Source organism: Tiliqua scincoides, chromosome 8 (assembly GCF_035046505.1).
Source record: "Tiliqua scincoides isolate rTilSci1 chromosome 8, rTilSci1.hap2, whole genome shotgun sequence".
Taxonomy (NCBI): domain Eukaryota; kingdom Metazoa; phylum Chordata; class Lepidosauria; order Squamata; family Scincidae; genus Tiliqua; species Tiliqua scincoides.
The window spans coordinates 60,158,811-60,179,307 of record NC_089828.1 but is presented as its reverse complement, the minus strand read 5'-3'; the positions used below and the strand labels follow the sequence as shown (position 1 = coordinate 60,179,307).

The following is a 20,497-nucleotide window of genomic DNA, read 5'->3' as shown; positions in this document are numbered from 1 at the left end:
GAAGATTTCAAGCGTACCAAGAAGTCTTAGATCTGCACTTCTGAACCTCAGAAGCCGCAACAATGTCATGACCCGGGCCACACAGATTCTTTGTGTTCAGGAGACACACAATGGTGGCACTAGATGCTCCAACCGGCCTGACATGCCTTGAGTTGACCCCATTCAACAAGGACATTGCCCTCTACGTATGCAAGGAGAGCACAAAAGCTACACTGAGGATGCCAGAGTGCGATTGCTATTTGGGGTCATCCAGCTGTACCCCTTATGGAACAGCAGCAAGTCCACGACCACCTTCCAATAAAAAGCAGGCCACAGGAAGGGGTCTGAGGCCTTTCAGGAGCCCTCACTTACTAAGACTTTTGGATCATGCAGTTTGTTCCACAGACATATTTTTGTTTCAGGGTGCTTCTTTTTTAACAGTTTCGAATGTTCTACCGTACCCAATAAGTTATCATTTCTGTTGCAAGTCATCTTGAATAACTGCCAAAAGGAGGCGCGAACACGTTTAAATAAACTGGCAGCCCCGCAACTGATATGGGCAAAGCAGCTTTGCAGTCAAAACTGAAATCAGACAATGGCTCCTGGTGCCTCAGCTAAGAGTCTAGCCCTCTGTTCCCTGCCAGTGGCAGCAGCAGAGAACATAAGAACAGCCCCACTGGATCAGACCATAGGCCCATCTAGTCCAGTTTCCTGTATCTCATAACAGCCCACCAAGCACCCCAGGGAGTACACAAGACAACAAGACACCTGCATCCTTGTGCTCTCCCTTGCATCTGGCATTCTGACATAGCCCATTTCTAAAATCAGGAGGCAGAACACACACATCAAGGCTTGATGAATTTTTCCTCCAGAAACTTGTCCAATCCCCTTTTAAAGGCATCCAGGCCAGATGTCATCACCACATCCTGTGGCAAGGAGTTCCACAGACCAACCACACGCTGAGCAAAGAAACATTTTCTTTTGTCTGTCCTAAGTCTCCTGACACTCAATTTTAGTGGATGTCCCCTGGTTCTGGTGTTATGTGAGAGTGTAAAGAGCATCTCTCTATCCAGTCTGTCCATCCCCTGCATAATTTTGTATGTCTCAATCATGTCCCCCCTCAGGCGCCTCTTTTCTCAGCTAAAGAGGCCCAAACTCCACAGCCTTTCCTCATAAGGAAGGTGCCCCAGCCTAGGAAACATTTCAGTCGCTCTTTTGCACCTTTTCCATTTCCATGATATCCTTTCAGAGGGGTGGCAACCAAAACTGGACACAATGCTCCTGGTGTGGCCTTACCTTTGATTTGTACCATGGCATTATATTAGCCGTCTTATTCTCAACATCTTTTCTAATGATCCCAAGCATAGAACTAGCCTTCTCTGCTGCTGCCGCACATTGGGTCAACACTTTCATCAAGCTGCCCACCACCACCCCAAGATCTCTCTCCTGATCTGTCACAGAGCTCAGAACCTATTAGCCTATATGTGAAGTTTGATTTTTTGCCCCAATGTGCATTATTTCATACTTGCTTGAGAAAGAAAAGTCTCTCCTAGGAGACCCACAACACCTTTCTATCTGAGTTGGCCACTGGCAGCTAAGGATAAGACTCCAAGGTTTCCCAGAGCAACATGATAAATCACCCTAAAGCAGCCAGAACTGCCCCCTCCCACTAGGGAGCACTGCGTGCAACTTCTCTCCCCCCCCAACTGCCTGATCAATATCACTCCATCAAATACACATACAGAACAAAATGCACAAATTCAGTCACTTTTGCACCTACAGTGTTTGCTTTCTACTCATCATGGAAAATGCACCAATGTGCCACCCTCTGAATACTTCCCTGAGCTTGCCCAATTCTGAACCAGTAGCTCCACTAAGCTGCATTTCACACATGCTCCTTTGTGCTCCGCAACCTCTCATGGCTACTGAGGCTCAGATGCATCCCCTATACTCACTCACACACACTCCCTCCAGCACAGCTCCTACCCACACATATACAGCAGAAGACTGCAGAACTGCCTGCCTCAGATTTCCCCTTCCAAGCACACTTCCTTCCTCTCCCTCACTGACACTTCTATGACTGCACTTTGCAATTAAGCAGCACTGCCCAGGGACAGCTCCCTCTGCAGGGACTTTCCAAACATCACACTGAAAGCAAGAAGACAATTCCAAAGTCTCCACAGCAGGCTCACATAGGCTGCTTGTGCTTCCAGCGTACTGGGTGGAGAAACAGTAGCAGCACCAGCAAAGTTCCCTCCTCTTCAGCTGGCACATCTCACCCCAGACAGAACCACTGAAGAGCTGCCTGATCTCTGCCTAGACTCCTGATACCACGAAGCTGGTGACATCCTTGAAGGGCCAGTGTGCCCCAAGGGAACTTACCCCAGCCCTGCCCAGAGCGGAGACTGCTGTCGGACGGAGATGCGGCCCGTCCAGACTGCAGCTTCTAGCTCTGCCTCCGAGGCTCCTCTCCTTGGCAGCTCCGGCACCAGGACGATGCCCGGCGAGCCAGAAGGCTGAGCAAAGCACATCCAGGCAGACCGACTGCCTGGAGCATGCTGGGGCCAGGCCTGCCCAGGAAAGGAGCTGCAGAGCTGGAACCGAAGGGCCGCTCGCCGGCGCGGCGCGGCGCACACCCAGACGCAGCCCGTCGCCAGGCCTCAGGCGAGCTTCACACAAAGGAAACGCAGTGCCGAGCGGGGGCCTGAAGAGGAGGCGCGTCCAGCTCCCCTCCCGCCCCGGCCTTGGAGCGTCTGGAGAGCGTCTCCCTCCGGCAGAGCGGGAGAGGCGCTGCCGCCGGTGTCTGGAGGAGGCGCCATCGCAGCCCGCAGAGGCGACGCCGGAGGGGTCGGACGCAGCCCTGAGCCCAGCGCGGCCGTGTCCCTCGAGGGCGCAGGCAGGCAGCGGCAGCGCGGGGCGGCGCAGACCCTCCGGCGCCGGGCCGCTCCCGAGCAGAGAGCAGAGGGCTCCCGAGAAGCCGAGCGCCTCTGCGCAGGGCCCTCCCGCACGGGCCGTGGCCCGGCGCCCGCACAGAAGCGAGTCCACTGCGGCCAGCGGGGCCCGCGGCCGAGGCTCAGAAGCGGGCTCGCTCCCGGGGAGGCGGGCGGCGGCGACGGATACTCTCTGGAGCGGAAGGCCTCCTGCGTGTGGGCGACGACGAAGCGCGGCTCCGGCGCGGCCTCCTCGGGCGGCGGCAGCGACGGCGGGTCCCCCCCGGGCGGCAGGGGCTTGGCGAGCGGGAAGGGCTTGCGGCCCAGCAGCGGCGCCATCGCGGAGGAGAAGCGAGGCCGCTCCGAGGGAAGAAAATGGCGGGAGCGCCCCGCCCCTCCCCCTCCTCCGCCGCGCGCGGGAGGCGAAGCCGGCAGGCAGCGCGATGCCCCTCCTCCCCGTCCGCGCACGCGCCAGCCGCGCGCCCCTTTCCCCGCCCTCGCCGGCTCTCGCGCCCGCATTGGCCGGCTCTGCGGGCGCGGCGCGCCATTGGCCGGCGCTCACGTCACTCAGACGCGCGCCGCGCGAGGCCGGGAGGGAAGGTCGCGTTATGTAAGCGCCACAGAGGAGCGCGGCGCCCGCCCGCCCGCCATTTTGAGCGTCGCTGCGGGTCGTGCCCCGCCCTCCTCGGCCGATGGCAGCGCGCGGCTTCATCCGGGGCCCGGAGAGGGGCGGGGATCTTCCCGGCTTTTGTCTGGGCCGCGCGCGGCCCCGTCTTAAAGGAACCGCGCCCCGGAGCACGACGGAAGTGCGCGGGCGGCGCGACGGATGCGCGACGGCAAGAGTGCCTCTGAGCGCGTGCAGAGCGCCTTTCCCGCACGCAGCCCGGGGAGCGCCACCTGCGGGGACACTGTCTGCCGCTGCACGTGTGCATGCACGGTCCGGGTCCGCCCGCCCCTGGAGCCGCACGGGGGGATGTGCAGGGAAGTCCGGAGACAGAGGAACAGCGTTCCCTTCCCTGGAGGCTGCAGTGCACACCAGGGACTGCAGTGGGGGAGGCAGGTGAGGCAGAGCCTGCCACGGGAGCCCTTCGAAAGGCACCGCTCTGCACGTGGGTTGAGAGTGCTCGAGCCCCTCGCGCAGCAGGTGTGGAGGCTCTGCCGCCCCTGCCTCCCCACCCACCACACGTCCCTGCTGCACACCCCGTTGGCAGAGCTGCGTCAGTCCCAGAAAGTTGGAAGGATCGGGGGACAAGCACGGCAGGGAGGGAGTGAAGCAGAACCACCCGTAGGAAGGTTGAAGCAGGCTCAGGGGAGCGCAGGGTCTAAAGGACTGCTCGGGGAGGGCAAGAGAAACGACCTCCCCATAGTCCTTGATGTGTGATGCCCCTCTCAGCAGTTCCTCCAGGGTGAGGGGAACTACTGTGGTAGAGACGTTCTGAGTGGGAGAAGCCTCTCAAAAACATGTCCCTTAAAGGAAGAGGCCACAAAACAGATGACATGGACACCTGGGGGGAGGCCAAAATTCTGCTTCCAGAGCAGGGGTAGTTGTAGCAGCCTGAACAAAGAATCTGAAGACATCCCTGACCAAATCCTGGCCCCAGCAGCATCTCCTGGGTGTGCACCCTGGGCTTGGCTGAGTTCAGGTGTGTCCTTCCAGGGGGGTACAGAGGTCTTATTGCATCCCAGTTGCAGCCCAGGAGGACTAGGTTCTGGCTGAAAGGGAAAGCAAGACGATAGACTGCTTTCTTGGTGAAGGGCACATTGTGAGGCAGCCCAGCAGGCTCCATAGCAGCAGTCTGAAAAAAGGGGGGGGGCAGACTTGAGAGGGGAGCCATATGATGCCTATTCTGTTGCCAGCTGGCACAGCGGTTCTTGGGGTGGTATAGCACATGGGAGTGCTGCTCAGGGCAGCACCAGCTGGTCTCTACAATTTGTGAGCACTGCAATGGCAGCAGGGGTGGGCAGAGGGTAGGTGAGGCCACGAGCAGCCTGCAGCCTGGCTTGTTATGCCCACAATGACCAGAGGAAAGCATGGAGGCTCGGGGGGGGGGGTTCTTGCACCCTGAGGACTCTTGGTGGTATGGCCCTGGCACAAGATGGTGCCTATGTTGTACTGAAGCCTGCTGAAAGTGTGCTGACGAGGCCTCTGCCTTCTACATACAACTGTTCAATCTGGTTGTCCGTGAAGTTGGTGAGGGGAGCTAAGGCTGAAGGTGCCTCTTGCATGTGGTTAACTCCAGCATTTGTTTACTCTGAAGTCAGGAAGTTCCTGGGATTTGGTTGTTGGCAGGTTCAAATCTGCTGACCAAAAACGATGCAGCCAGTCACAGAAGTTTCACCCAAGTGCAACAGAAAGCAAGAACATAAGAACAGCCCCACTGGATCAGGCCACAGGCCCATCTAGTCCAGCTTCCTGTATCCCACAGCGGCCCACCAAATGCCCCAGGAAGCACACCTGATAACAAGAGACCTCCATCCTGGTGCCCTTCCTTTCATCTGGCATTCTGACATAGCCCATTTCTAAAATCAGGAGGTTGCACATACACATCATGCCTTGTAACCTGTAATGGATTTTTCCTCCAGAAACTTGTCCAATCCCCTTTTAAAGGCGTCCAGGCCAGATGCTGTCACCACATCCTGTGGCAAGGAGTTCCACAGACCAACCACGCGCTGAGTAAAGAAGTATTTTCTTTTGCCTGTCCTAACTCTCCCGACACTCAATTTTAGTGGATGTCCCCTGGTTTGGTGTTATGCGAGAGTGTAAAGAGCAGCTCTCTATCTGCTCTGTCCATCTCCTGCATAATTTTGTATGTCTCAGTCATACAAATAGGTGCCCCCGAGGCACCTATTTTCTACGCTGAAGAGGCCTAAACGCCGTAGCCTTTCCTCATAAGGAAGGTGCCCCAGCCCCATAATCATCTTAGTCGCTCTCTTTTGCACCTTTTCCATTTCCACTATGACTTTTTTGAGAGGCGGCAACCAGAACTGGACACAATACTCCAGGTGTGGCCTTACCATCGATTTGTATAACGGCATTATAATATTAGCCGTTTTGTTCTCAATACCTTTTCTAAGAATTGGCCAAGCATAGAATTGGCCTTCTTCACTGCCACTGCACATTGGGTCGGCACTTTCATCGACCTGTTCACCACCACCCCAAGATCTCTCTCCTGATGTGTCACAAACAGCTCAGAACCCATCAGCCTATATGTGAAATTTTGATTTTTTGCCCCAATGTGCATGACCTTACACTTACTGACATTGAAGCGCATCTGCCATTTTGCTGCCCATTCTGCCAGTCTGGAGAGATCCTTCTGGAGCTCCTCACAATCACTTCTGGTCTTCACCACTCGGAAAAGTTTGGTGTCGTCTGCAAACTTAGCCACTTCACTGCTCAACCCTGTCTCCAGGTCATTTATGAAGAGGTTGAAAAGCACCGGTCCCAGGACAGATCCTTGGGGCACTCCGCTTTTCACCTCTCTCCATTGTGAAAATTGCCCATTGACACCCACTCTCTGCTTCCTGGCCTCCAACCAGTTCTCAATCCATGAGAGGACCTGTCCTCTAATTCCCTGACTGTGGAGTTTTTTCAGTAGCCTTTGGTGAGGGACCGTGTCAAACGCCTTCTGAGAGTCCAGATATATAATGTCCACGGGTTCTCCCGCATCCACATGCCTGTTGACCTTTTCAAAGAATTCTATAAGGTTCGTGAGGCAAGACTTACCCTTACAGAAGCCAGGCTGATTCTCCCTCAGCAAGGTTTGTTTGTCTATGTGTTTTGAGATCCTATCTTTGATGAGGCATTCCACCATCTTACCCAGTATGGATGTTAGGCTGACCGGCCTATAGTTTCCCGGGTCCCCCCTCTTTCCCTTTTTAAAAATAGGCGTGACATTTGCTATCCTCCAATCTTCTGGCACCGTGGCCGTTTTGAGGGACAAGTTGAATATCTTAGTCAAGAGATCAGCAACTTCATTCTTCAATTCCTTCATAACTCTTGGATGGATGCCATCTGGGCCCAGTGACTTATTGATCTTTATCAATGAGGTCTGAAACATCTTCTCTTTTAACCTCTATCTGACTTAACTCCTCGGTCAGGAGGGGCCGTTCGGGCAGCGGTATCTGCCTGAGGTCTTCTGCTATGAATACAGATGCAAAGAACTCATTTAATTTCTCTGCCATCTCTAAGTCTCCTTTTATCTCCCCTTTCCCTCCCTCACCATCCAGAGGGCCAACCGCTTCTCTGGCGGGCTTCCTGCTTCTAACATATTTGAAGAAGCTTTTATTATTCCCCTTAATGTTGCTGGCCATGCATTCCTCATAGTCTTGCTTGGCCTCCTGTATCAACTCTTACATTTCTTTTGCCACAGTTTATGTTCCTTTTTATTCTCCTTATTAGGGCAAGACTTCCATTTACTGAAGGAAGCTTCCTTGCCCTTTACAGCCTCTCTAACTTGGCTTGTTAGCCATGCGGGCACCCTCCTGGATTTAGTGGAATACCTTCTTTCTTTGTGGTAGACACCTCTGCTGGGCCTCTATTACTGTTGTTTTAAGCAACCACCATGCACTCTGGAGAGATTGGACTCTTTTTACCTTCCCTTTCAACCTTCTTCTAACCAGCCTCCTCACCTGAGGGAAGTCCGCCCGTCGGAAGTCAAGGGTTTTTGTGAAAGATTTGCCCGGTATTCTTCCCCCGACGTGCATGTCAAAATGGATCGCAGCATGATCACTGTTCCCCAACGGCTCCGTAACATTGACATCTCTAACCAGGTCCTGTGTACCGCACAATATTAAATCCAGAGTCACCTGTCCTCTGGTGGGCTCCATGACTAGCTGCTCTAAGTCATTTAGCACGTCAAGGAATCCAGTCTCCTTTTCGTGACCAGAACACAAATTGACCCAGTCAATATAAGGATAATTGAAGTCCCCCATGATTACAACCCTGTCCCTCCTTGTCACCTCCCTGATCTGTTTCCTCATTTCAAGGTCCCCTTCCGATTTCTGGTCTGGAGGACGATAGTATGCCCCCAGTATTACATCACTCCACAGGGCTGGTAATTTAACCACAGAGATTCTACGGTGGAGTCGGACCCGCCTTCAATCTCTACTTTTCTAGATTCTATCTCTTCCTTAACATAAACGGCCACCCCACCTCCAACACGCCCCTGCCTGTCCCTCCTGTAGAGTTTATAGCCCGGGATTGCAATATCCCACTGATTTGCCGCATTCCACCAGGTTTCCGTTATGCCCACTATGTCAATGTTTTCCTTTGTCACCAGACATTCCAGTTCTCCCATCTTTGCTCGGAGACTTCGGGCATTCGCATAAAAGCATTTGTACATGGAATGCCCCAGGATGGGCTGCTTATTCGCTCCTTTGTCCCCGCATCCTCTCACTGTGCCAAACCGTCTATCACATCCCATCACGCGACCATTCCCAATTTCTTCTCCTACTCTGCCTTTGTCTTGTTATTCTCTAATCTCCCCATCCTTGTCCCATAGGGATGAGGAGTCCTGAACCAGATGCCCCTCGGCTCCTGTCGGCCTTCTCCCAGGGATCAGATTAAAAGCTGCTCTGCCACCTTTTTAATGTTATTCGCCAGCAGTCTGGTTCCATCCTGGTTCAAGTGAAGCCCTTCCCTCCGGTACAGGCCCCGCTTGTCCCAAAACATTCCCCAGTGCCTAACGAATCTAAACCCCTCCTCCCTACACCACCGTCTCATCCACGCATTGAGACCCCTGATCTCCGCCTGCCTTCTTGCGGAGAAGTGATGTCCGCAACCTTCGCACCAGGTAGGCAAGTCGCCATGCGGTCCTCACATCCGTCGCAAACCCCCCTCTCTATGTTTCTAATAATCGAATCCCCCACTACAAGAAGCCCCTCCTGCCAAGGAGTATCCTGAGTGTGTTCAGATACGGGCCCGTCCTCTGGAGAAGGGGTCCCCCCTAGGGGATTGTTTCCCTCCTCTCCAGGATGACGTCCTCCAGTCCCGAGACTTCCCACCCAGGCAGCTGAGGAGCTGCACACCTGAGGTTGGGACGAAGCCTGATCGCCCCGGAAGTCTCCCCACGGTCCTTCTCTGCTGGCCTCTGCTTCTCCAGGTCGGCCACCAAGGCTTCGAGGGAGCGGACACGTTCCCTGAGGCTCCTTGCACCGAGGACACACCCATGACATGCCCCAGAGGCAAATAGTCATACATGTGGCACTCGATGCAGAACACTGGATAGCCCCCACCCTGCTGCTGGCTGCCTGACTGCATAGCTTTTTTTTTAATTTTTATTTAGGGGTACTTTTAAAAACCCTACACTGGTTAGCAGCCCTCTTCTCAAGGGAAGAGAAGGGCAGTGTCTGGGGCCCTGGCCTCCTCGCCCTGCTGCTGAACTTGCCCAGATGCTAAACGCTGGGTGCCTTACCTGGCACTTAGCTCCCAGAGGCACTTGGGGTCCCAAAGGCCACGTGCTGCTGCAGAGAGGCTCCAGCGATGGCAGGCCCTAGCTTTATACCCTTAGCTAGCTCCTCCTCCCCCCCTCCTTGCTGATTGAAAGGGGGGGCTGGTTTTCCCAGGTGAGATTACAAAAGCTCAGGAATACAAAAGGCTGCTGATGGGCTTAATCCACTCTGCAGGCCCCTGAATGGGTTGCTTGGATTAGCCTAATGGGGCTCTTATCACCTCCTGAAGGTGGTGATGCTAAATTGCTGAAATGGACTATGCTAGATTGTGAGGGTGGTTGGGAACTGGCCCTTCCTAGGCTCTTACCCTCCTAGTTCTGTTCTCTTAGGCTGGACTGTTTTTTAAGCTCATGCTAGTTTTTATTTGATTTTGTATGTTTGTTTATTTATTGCTGTCACCTAGATTCTGTGTCCCAATTTACTGAACTGTTTAGGTTATGTTCTAACTTAGATTAAGTTTAACTTGGGTTAAGTATAGGGTTAATTTAAAACAAAGTAGAAAAACTTGCTTTCCACTTTATCCTCCTCAGTTTTATTTATTTTCCCAAGTGCCTGACCCTTGGGCTCTTACTCACGAGTAAGACTCTGCTCCTGCTCAGATCCTAAGCCAACCTGCTAGATTGTTTGCCTCTTCCTGAAGGCCTGCAGGATCCGTGGCTTCCTTGCCAACAACCTAATTCTGAATGCCATGAGACTGGCCTGGTCAGCCTGGTGACTGGCTGGCATGCACCCAGCATCACACACTCATGTATACAGAACCACATGTCAGGAACAGGGCAGGGGGGGCTGTGCACCTCTGACCGCAGCTGGAAGCAGTGCTCTGTGGCCACCCCAAGACTCCGCTGTGGTTGCAGCTGGGACTCCACTCTGGCCCACAAAAACAGATAAAAAACTGTGTGAGTCTCATGGTAGCACAAGAGTCTTTGTTGTGACAAGCAGTGTTTCTGCATGTGGACACCAGAACCCATGCTGAGGTCTGGGGCAGTGCCTCTTGTCTCTGTCCCAGCTGTGTGCCCCTCTGTCTCTTCCATTCCCCCACTGCTCTTCCATTCTAGAGCCAGTGTACTGACCCTGCTGTGCCTCCTGTGCATCCCAGCTCAGCAGTGTGAGGCAGAGCAAAGGGTAGGTGGCCCAACCAAATGCCTGTGTGGCCTAACCCTAACCCTAACCCTACAGAGGAGGCCTCAGGGACTGAGAGCAAAGTCTTCCCAACTGTTCAGAACAGCTCAGCTGGCATCCTCGCTGCTCTCCATCTCCAGCACCACGGGGCACAGACACAAACACAGAGTGCAGCAGGCTCTTGGGTTTATTTTGCAGGACAGCTGAAATCCAGGTGATTTCAGAATCTGGTGAGAAAGAGAAACCAAGACCGTCAGTTCCACAGAATTTCTGCCAAGGGTCTGCAAAGATGGGAGTATGAAGGCAGTTGTCGTTGCCAAATGCTCCACTGGCCAGCCAAAAAGGACTCTGGAAAAGGACACGGTGCTGAGCCAGAGCTGCCTTCTGCCAGCCTCAGCCTCCCAGCCCCTGCTGCCGCTCCCACTGTGGTCCGCTCCCACTGTGCTAGCAGCTTTTGCCAGGGCAAAGAGCTTTCTCCACCATGGCAAACCCCGGAGCTGCCCAGCAGTCATACTGCTCTGCCTGCAGGGGCTCCGTCCCCCCACTTTTAAACTGGAGATGTCTGCAAGGGGCTGCAGGGTGATGGTCTGAACAAGGCTGTCCCAGCCTTCAGGGCAAAATTCTGGGCCTTTGGTCAGGGCATCAAACCTGGGTTCACTATCTGAGCCACACCTCAGAAACAAAGACTGGGCAGGCAGATCCACCTGACTTCCAAAAGGGACATGCCCATCAGTCCAGCTGAGGCCTCCAACCTTCCCCTGCCTGCAGCTGCTGCCCTTTGCCTCTCAGCTCCTGGAAGGAGCTGCTCATTCCCACTGCCTTGACTGGTCCACCAGTGATTCTGCTTGATCCCTCCCTCCAACCTGGCTCCACCCAATGCATGCAAATCCCCTCCATTCCCTTATGCCTTTGGCACCATGCCTGAGTCCCTACTAAGAACTAAGTTTGAGTATTCAAAGGTGAAAAAAGCCTGCTTCCCCTCCCTCTAGACTCCCCTCCCTACTGCCAAGTTGTAGAATGCAATGCCCTCTACAGAGATCTGCATTTTTCACTCTATGTAAAGAGTCCAACAATAGCAACTCACCCCCATGACTCCTCCAGCAATCCTGATACTAGTCTCTCGGCTGCATCAGGAAGGGTATGACACCACTAGTGTTGACATGCTGCCTTGCAAGCAGGCCAGGCACTTCACATGCATGGCTCTGGAGTCCTTGGCCACAATGCAGAGCAAGCCAAGGTTACTGTGCCTGTCCAACCTGGTCCCTTCGTGGCAGAGGCTGCTGGAAAATTCCTCCACCCTCTTTCATCCTGGCCAAATACTGTTGAGAATTGTCTCATCCAGCAAGGCAAAAAAGACCATCTAATTTTTGGCCCCAGAGCACCCACCAGGTTCCCCCAGGAAATGGGCAAGGACAGCCTGGCACAGAAGGCCACCTTCTCTCAGCCCAGCAGTTGGTTTCATTTTAACCTGTCATGGTTAAGAGCACTGCAGAGGCCTATTGTGTTCCTCCACAGTGCTGTCAAATGCTTTTAAAAAGCCATCCAAGCTAGCACCTTGTCAGCGCATCTTGTAGCAGTGAGTTCCACAAGTCACAGCCAAATTCTATGCTTTTCTCCACCATAGCATGCAGCTGCATCAAAACAGGCTGCACTGCTTGCTGTGGTGATGGGGACAATTGGGCAGCTTGGGAGGGAGAAGGGAAAGTATTTTCCCTTACCTCTCTCTAAGCCCCTCAGCCACCAATGGTGGTGGCACAAATCTGAGGAGACAAAGTGGCCACCCCAGGTAAGCAAGATAAAGGCTTCTGGAAGGCCTTTGGCAATGCTGTAAAGTGTCAGCTGCAGCCAGAACTGGTGGTGGTACGGCCACATAAAATCGGGCTGTTTGTTAGACAGTGTGGGTGCCAAATGGCTGGTAGTGCCCCCCTCCCGACAATGCTCCTGCTGCACGGTCTGGAGGCAGGGCGAGCACCTTCCCTCACTCCACATCACGTGCCGGTTCCTAACAAGACTGGAAAGGAAACGTGCACGCACCTCAGGCGAAGGAGAAGAAGGCTGTTGGGATCAAGTCTGGAGGGAGAAGTCCTTGCTCATAGAGGTACCACCCCACGCCGGATGCCATGCCGACAACAAGTGCAGTCCCCAGGAGGCCTTTGACAAAAAACCAAGTCCACGAAGAACCTGAAACGGTTAGCGGATCCTTAGCCACCCCGGGCTCCGACAAACCTGCACAGGAATTCTCTGGTTAACCTGATGGCAGAGGAGGCCCTGGCATCACATTCCCACTCCCATCTCTTCAAGATGTGGCCACCAAGGGGGGAGGGGGGAGAGATGACAGACAATGCCCAGTCCTATCAGGGCAGCAAGACCGGATGCCCATCCCTACAAATGAGGGACACCTCCCACGGACCCTGTGCTGTGATGGAGACTTGGCAGACCCTAACCCTAACCCAAGACAGGCCGTGTTGGAACTCGGCCCGAGAATTACAACACCAGCCTGGGCTGCAAGAATTTCTGTGCTGTAAGAAAGAACAGTAACCTCCATTCTGCGAAAAGGACAGCAGAAGTCCTGCTGCTTTGATCAGTTTTGCACTCAAGTGGCATCAGGAGTAGACCAGGTTGGACACTGGCTCAAGACCACACTAGATAGGCTGGTCCCTGGAACCTCCCTACCAGTGCCCACCATGTCAGCACAAGGACCTGCCCACTCTGGAGCTTTGCCCCAGGGCAAAACCATTCAAGCCCATCCACATAAATGCCCAGATGACAACATTTGTTCTGCTTTGATTGGTCATGGGCAGATGCAAATGAGCGCCCCCCCCACTTGATTTTACAAAGTTTGGCTTCTCAGAGTGCAAGTCCTACACTCAGAACCAAATTCAGTAGCACATCACTGTTGGCAGCAACTGTTACCCTGCTCATGCCTGATCTTGTCTGATCTCGCAAGCTAAGCAGGGTCAGGCCTGGTTAGTACTTGGATGGGAGACCACCTGGGAATACCAGGTGCTGTAGGCTTATACCATAGTCTTTCGAGACTGAAGGCTGCCAACCAACCATCACTGTTGAGCAGGGCATCAAGCTGAACCCATAACATGAACCCCAAAGCTGTTTCTCTTTCTTCAGTGAACCAGAACTGAACCCAACACTAAAACCACTGGGCTACATTGAAGCTGAACTGAAACGCTCAGTGCAAGATTTGCAACCACTTCCAAACCACTTGGCTCAGCCACTCAGCGGCAACTGTGGGATTTGTGTTTGGTTTTCTGGTTTGTACAAAAAAATCTTGTGATATGTGTTTGGGGGCTCTGGAAGGGAGGTCTGGGCATAAGGGGGAGCAGGAGAGCAGGGCAGAGTCACTGGAGGAAGCTGCAGCCCAGCACCCGGCAGCCACACTGGCCAGAATCCCATCCAGCAAAATGGCAGATGCACTCCAATGTCAGTAAGGCCTGAATCCTAATCAACTTTCCAGCATTGGCATAGCAGTGCCAATGGGATGTGTGCTGTTGGGTGGCACTCACGGAGGCCTCTGCAAAGTAAGGGAATGCTTGTTCCCTTATATCAGAGCTGCATTGCCCTTATTTCAGTGCTGGAAAGTGGGTTAGGATTTGCGCCCCAAGTGTGAAGTAATGCAGATTGGGGCAAAAAATCAAAACGTCAAATATATGCTGGTGGCTTTCTAAGCTGTTGGTGATGGATCAGGAGAGAGACCTTGGAGTACTGGTTGACACTCTATGAAAGTGACAACCCAATGGCTTGAAAGGCCAATTTCATGCTCAGGATCATTAGGAAAGGGACTGTGAAGAAAAAGGCCCTGATCATTATGCCATTGTACAAATCAATGGTAAGGCTACATGTGGAGTATTGCGTACAGTTCTGGTCACCACGTCTCAAAAAGATATGCTAGAACCAGAAAAGGTGCAGAAGAAAATGACCAAAAAGATGACTGGACAGGGGCACCTCTCTTAGGAGGAAAGGATACAACATTTGGGGCTCTTCGGCCTAGAAAAAAGGCACCTGAGGGGGGACATGATTGAAGCATATAAAATTATACATGGGCAGGGTTCTTTTTCCTCTCACAAAGCACCAGAATGAAGGGACAGCCACTAACACTAAGTGGCAGGAGAGTTAGAACAGAAAAATGACAAAATTTCTCTACCCAGTTTGTAATTAATTCCTTGCCACAGGATGTGGTGATGGCACCTGGCCTAAATGCCTTTAAAAGGGGATGGGACAAATTCTAGAAGAAAGGTCCATCACAGTTATAAGCCATGATTGTAGGAGGGCAGGAGTTCTGGTCTAGAGGGTAGAGCCTCCATTTGCCTGAAGATAACATCCACAAGGTCGCCAGTTCGAGGCCACCGGCACCATGCGACCTTGAAGCAGCTGACAAGCTGAAGCCAAGCTATTCCATCTGCTCTGAGTGTGGGAGGATGGAGGCCAGATCAGAATGAAACATCTGAATTGTTGTGGCTCTTGAAACATAGAGCCTTCTTTCAATTGTAAATTGTAAAGAAGAATTTTCAATTGTAAATTGTAAAGAAGAATTTTCAATCCCCTGCGGGGATTTAAATTAGCCTGCCTATGTAAACCACCTTTAATAAAGTCTTGAATAAAGACCAAGAAAGGTGTACTATTATTATTATTATTATTATTATTATTATTATTATTATTATTATTATTATTATTATTATTATGGGTACATGCAACCTCCTGGTTTTAAAAGCAGGCTACCTCCTCAGGCTATGCCAGATGGAGACTTGCAATAGGACGCAAGTCTCTTGTTGTCGTGTGTTTCCCCCCCCCCCATAGCATCTGGTGGGCCACTGTGGGGTAGAGGGAGCTGGACCAGATGGGCCCTGGGCCTGACCCAGCGGGGCTCTCCTCTCCTTATCCCTCCCACTGTTTCACCCTACTGCACCTTTGGCCAGGGCTTCTGACGCCCGGCAGGCAGCCTTCATGATGGCCAGATTGCCCCGTGTTTCTCCAGGGATGTAGACCTCCGCTTCCACCTCGATGTCCTCCAGCTCCAGTGATGTCCCCCCTTTACTGCCGGCCGCCTGCTTGCCCCGTTTGTTCACCGGCTTGGGGAAGACACTCTGGAGCATCCGGAGCATCTGGTTTCGTGCTGCCTCCGCCTCTCCTTTTGTGGGGTCCATGATGACCCCCACCAGGGCGCAGGGGGACCGCTGGACAAACTTCTTGACCTCCTTCAGCACCTTGCGCAGCTCCGTCCGCTTGCCCTGCAGGCATGAGGCCCGGCATAGGAAGAAGATGAGCTGGCACTGCCTGCCACCCAGGGAGCAGGTGGCCGTGCAGGGCTCCTTCAGGGCATCTGCGGGGTGGACAGGGTGGCAGGTAGCAGAGAAGAGGTCCTGCACAAACTTGCTCATCATGCCGTGGATGTCCTTGCCCTCCAGCGTCTCCCCAATCAGGAGTACCTCAGGCCTGCCCCCCACCTTCTGCACCAGGATCTGGAACTCCTGCAGGACCTTCTCCCCGGCCAGCGGGATGCATACTGGTGGCTTGGGGGGCTGCCCTGAGCCCTGTCCCTTGGGAGGCTGCCCTGAGCTCTGCCCCTTGGGCGGCTGTCCCGAGCCCTGCCCCTCCGTGCCCATGTCCTGCTGGCACCTGCCCTGCAGCCTGCTGCTGCCCTCTGCTGGGCTCCAGGGACCTCCTCCTGCCCTCCCTGCTGATGTCACAATGCAAGCAGCCTTATGGCATGAGCTCAGGGGACACTCAGCAAACTACCCCCTCCCGTGGGCCCCCTCTTGCCGGGGTGGGCCGCAATGGAGGGGCCCCCGCATGAAGCCCACGGGCACAGAAGTGGTCCACAGTGGAGGGCCCTGGGTGATGCTGCCTTGGTCACCCTGCACCTGGGTTAAAGGCAAGCCAGAGGCTGACACCCCTGCCGTGGCATCGGCCTGGGTGCTTCAGGTCCGCACTGGTCACAACGTTCCCACAATCAGGGTCCAGAACTGGGTTTTCCAAAAAGCCGCATTTCATCTGGTCCTCGGGCACTTCCACATCAGCTCAGATCACGGGCTTGGAACTGGGTCACAACTGGATGGCGACGAGCCAGCCTATGCCACGGAGCTTCAGTGCCCAGCACCCTGTGGCTGGAGCTCTGCCAGGCTGGGAAAGAAGGCCTCTCTCCCCCCCTCGCAGGAGCCATCTGGGCATTCTGCCTGACGGTAAAAGCCGTCTCTAAGGCCGACCGGCCGCGAGGCGTCCTGCAGCGGTGCGTTCCGCTGGCCCCGCCGTCTCCCCGCCTCTCCGTCCAAAGCCTCTGCGGAGCCCCGCTCGGCTGCCTGTCAGGGGTCTCCCTGCCGGCGCGCTCGACGGCGCTGCTTGCTCAGGGAGGCCTGGCGAGGCGAGAGGACCCGACGACGGAGCGGGCCGCGGCTGGGGGGGCGCCCCCGTCCCTGCCTGCCTCGCTTCGCCTCCCCAGGAGGGCGCGCCGGCGCCGGCACCCACGCAGCGGCCTACGCGGGCGATTGTGACCTGTCGCCGCCGCCGCGGAGTCCCCCGGGCGCGGCGTCGGAGCCGGGCCGGAGCGATGGAGCGCCAGGAGCCTCGCGACGGGGCGCTGCGGGCCCCCGGGGCCCGGGACGGGGCGTGCGAGGGCCAGCCGGGCGCGGTGGTGCAGCGCACGCAGGTGCTGCTGCTGGCCGGAGAGCCCTGGGGCCCCGACGGCGGCCAGGCGGTGCTCAGCTCCTTCGCGCAGCACGCGCTGCCCTCCACGGGCGCCGCCGGCCCGGGAGAGCCCCGCGCCGAGCCCCAGCCGCAGCCCGCGCCCGCGCCGTCGGGGCAGCTGATCTTCTTCCTGTGCCGGGCGCCGTCGCTGCGGGAGCGGCCCGAGCGGCTGCGGGAGGTGCTGCGCGGCGTGCAAGAGCAGAGCCGCGGCGCCCCGGCCGCCCTGGTGGGCGTGATCGTGCATCCGCGGCCCGAGGAGGAGGCGGAGGCCCGCGGGCGCCTCGAGGAGCTGCTCCGCGACACCTGCCAGGCCGGCGGCGCCGCGCCCCTCGAGCTGCACACGGCCGTCTTCGCGCCCGGCCGGCCCCAGGGCGCCCTGGAGCTCCGCCGCGTCGGGGACTGCGCCCCCCGAGCCGCGCCCGCCGGTGAGGACGCCCAGGCCCCGGGGGACGGGGGGGCTGGGGGGCCAGCAGGGCTGGACTTATTTGGAAGGGAGCAAACCTCTCCTTGAGCACCACTTGGTGCAGAGATCCCTGCAGACAGCGGGAGCCCAATCCTCGGCATGCCTACTCAGAAGTAAGTCCCATTGTAGTTGGTGCGGCTTACTCTCAGGAAAGTGTGGATAGGATTGCTGCCTGAGGGCCCAGTCCTGCCCAACTGTCCAGCACCAGTGCAGTCACAGTGCAGCCCTGAAGTAAAGGAACAAATATTCCCTTAGCTCGAAGAGGTCTTCTTGACTTTCTCCCCACTCCAGGATGCAGCACACGCCCTACATCAGTGCTGGAAAGTTGGATAGGATTGGGCCTTGCGTCCGCAGTCCCGCCCCCCCCCCCATGTGCCTGAGCCCACATCCCAGTAGTAGTCGCCTCCTCCTCCCCTGCCCCGGTTTCTCCAGGGCATGTGAGATTGTGGCCTCCTTGGGGCAGGGTCTAGTCCTTCTGCAGGCCGCTGGCTCCCCTGACAGAGAGTCTTGTTTCCCCCCTGCAGCCAGTTCGCAGAAGCTGGACAAGCTGCTCCTGATGCAGGTCCTGGGTGCGCTGCTGTCTTTCGGGACGGTGGCCTTTGGCGGCTTCTACCTGTACAGCAACCCTGTGTGAAACGACACCCGTGGGCAGGGCCCTTTCCCTGCGTGGATGAAAAGGTGGGTTGGGGGGCCCTGCTGGGGTGTTGCCCTGTGTGGTTCCGAGTCATGGAAGGGGGCCAGTGTTGCTAGCAGAGGGGAGAGCGGTCTGGGGCAGATCCTGGGCCCCTGGGCTTGAGGCTGAGAGGCCAGTGGCCGGGATGGTTTCACGCACAGGAGCCTCTGCTGCAGCAGCTTGCTGGCAGGGGCCCTCCAGGGCCTCAGGCAGGCAGCGTCTTCCCAGCTTTACTTCCTGGGACCCCTGAACGGAAGATGCTGCCAGAGGGAGACCCCAAGACCCTCCTCCTGCAAGGCAGGTGCTCTTCTTGCAGTGGGGGGCGGCCCTTGGTGGCCTCTTAGCCCTGCCGCCTGGTGTCCCCTTTGGCCAGAGGCTGCCAGCGCCTTGACGGCCTGGAGCTTCTGCGTGGGTTCTGCCAGGGAGCTCTGGGCCTCCAGGGCTGCCTTGTCTTGGGCCCTTGTTCTGGTGCTGTACTGTCTCTGCAGCTGCTGGGCCTGTGCCCTGGGGGTCTGGCCTGGAGGTGCCTCAGTGCTGCTGAAGCCAAGCCGGGCCGGGGTTGGTGGGTGCCTGCCTTTCCCTTCCTGACGTGGTGCTCTTTCCTTTCCTTCACAGCTGTTGGGCTCCTCTGGATTTTCAGCTGTTGTCCTGAAATAAAATGCAGACAAGCCAGAGGGTGTGATCCTGTCTATGCAGAAGCGATGGCCTGGGTGCCGCCTGGGACTGGCTACAGCATGGCTAGTGTCGCAGCACAGCTTGTGAGGATGTCACACCTCCCTCCCCTCAACCCACCCCACCCTGGATTCAAACTCAGAGATTGCTACATGACACACACACCAAGCTGTTCAGGATACCAGTGGATTGTGCAGAGCTCTGGAAGGATCTCTCCAAATAGGAGCAGTTGGGGGCACCATGTGGCCAGCCCCGTTCAGCCTCGATGCTCCTGGGAAATATAGATTTTGGGGGGGGGGGGAAATATAGATTTTTATTTAAAAAGTTTCATACTACAATAAATAATACAAAGGAAAGAAATCACATTTGACATTTTCAACTACAGTCACATTACATCAGCTGTTTAACTAGAACACAGAGACACCACGTTAGAGGTGGATTCACCCCATCCAATCACTCCTATAATTTTTTCCACCTGTCTCTACTGGTTCTCACCCTCTCATAAGCCACGACGCCGTATACTCTGGAGACCACAAAGCGGACCCGTCCCTGCCTGTTGGTAGACTTTTTCTCCTTTATTTCTTTGCCCCTTTGGATGCCCAGCGCAAAAAGGACATGCATAAGAACAGCCCCACTGGATCAGGCCATAGGCCCATCTAGTCCAACTTCCTGTATCTCACAGCGGCCCACCAAATGCCCCAAGGAGCACACCAGATAACAAGAGACCTCATCCTGGTGCCCTCCCTTGCATCTGGCATTCCGACATAGCCCATTTCTAAAATCAGGAGGTTGCGCATACACATCGTGGCTTGTAACCCGTAATGGACTTTTCCTCCAGAAACTTGTCCAATCCCCTTTTAAAGGCATCCAGGCCAGATGCCATCACCACATCCTGTGGCAAGGAGTTCCACAGACCAACCACACGCTGAGTAAAGAAATATTTTCTCTTGTCTGTTCTAACTCTCCCAACACTCAATTTTAGTGGATGATTTATCCGTCTTCCTGGGGTCAAGGCAGGGAGCTGAGCCCGAAGCTCAAGCCCACTGTTAGCAGACACCACGCCAGGGTCATTGCCCAGGGAACTGAGAGGGAGGCTGCGAACAAATCCTGCCCAGAGATGACCTTGGGGCTGGAGTCCCATGTCTGTGCTGGTGTCCTTCCCTCCAGAAGCGGAGGAGGTGCTGCCTGAGGGGTTGGGGGCAGGAGCTCCCTCCTAACTGGGCTTCTGCACAGGGGGCTTCATGGTCTGGAAAAAGGGCCATTGAGGAGGGCATGACTGAGACCTGCAGAGTGATGGGAGGGTGGAGAGAGGGGCTTTCCTCCCCCCTCAGAAGGCCAGAGCCAGGCTGGGTCATTCAGACAGACGGAGTGGTAGGAGCTTCAGGACGGACACCAGGAGGGAATTCTTTGTGATGCCAGGAAAACCTTCACACAGGCCCCAGCCTATCCCTTCTGGAAGCCCTGCACTGCATCCAGCCCTCTGGTCAGCTGCTCCAGGCCTCGTAGTTGTCTCCGGGC

At 55.5% G+C, this 20,497-nt stretch overlaps 2 protein-coding genes and 1 pseudogene across 2 annotated transcripts in view; 1 reads left to right on the top strand and 2 right to left on the bottom strand.

Moving 5' to 3' along the window:
• The window catches only part of BAZ1B (bromodomain adjacent to zinc finger domain 1B), a 29,079-nt gene extending 25,728 nt beyond the window's left edge, over positions 1-3,351 (bottom strand). The window contains exon 1 of the mRNA XM_066635028.1: positions 3,100-3,351. Coding sequence (XP_066491125.1) covers positions 3,100-3,248 — 149 coding nt within the window. The 5' untranslated portion in view covers positions 3,249-3,351. The remainder of the gene's footprint in view (positions 1-3,099) is intronic.
• Positions 3,352-12,513: 9,162 nt separating this feature from the next.
• On the bottom strand, positions 12,514-16,093 carry LOC136659360 (uncharacterized protein C2orf72-like). The gene is made up of 2 exons (XM_066636498.1): positions 15,397-16,093; positions 12,514-12,704 (listed from the first exon to the last, which is right to left on the bottom strand). The coding sequence occupies exons 1-2, from the start codon at positions 16,091-16,093 to the stop codon at positions 12,514-12,516; spliced, it is 888 nt and encodes a 295-aa protein (XP_066492595.1).
• On the top strand, positions 13,374-13,493 carry LOC136659802 (5S ribosomal RNA; annotated as a pseudogene).
• Positions 16,094-20,497: the final 4,404 nt, after the last annotated feature.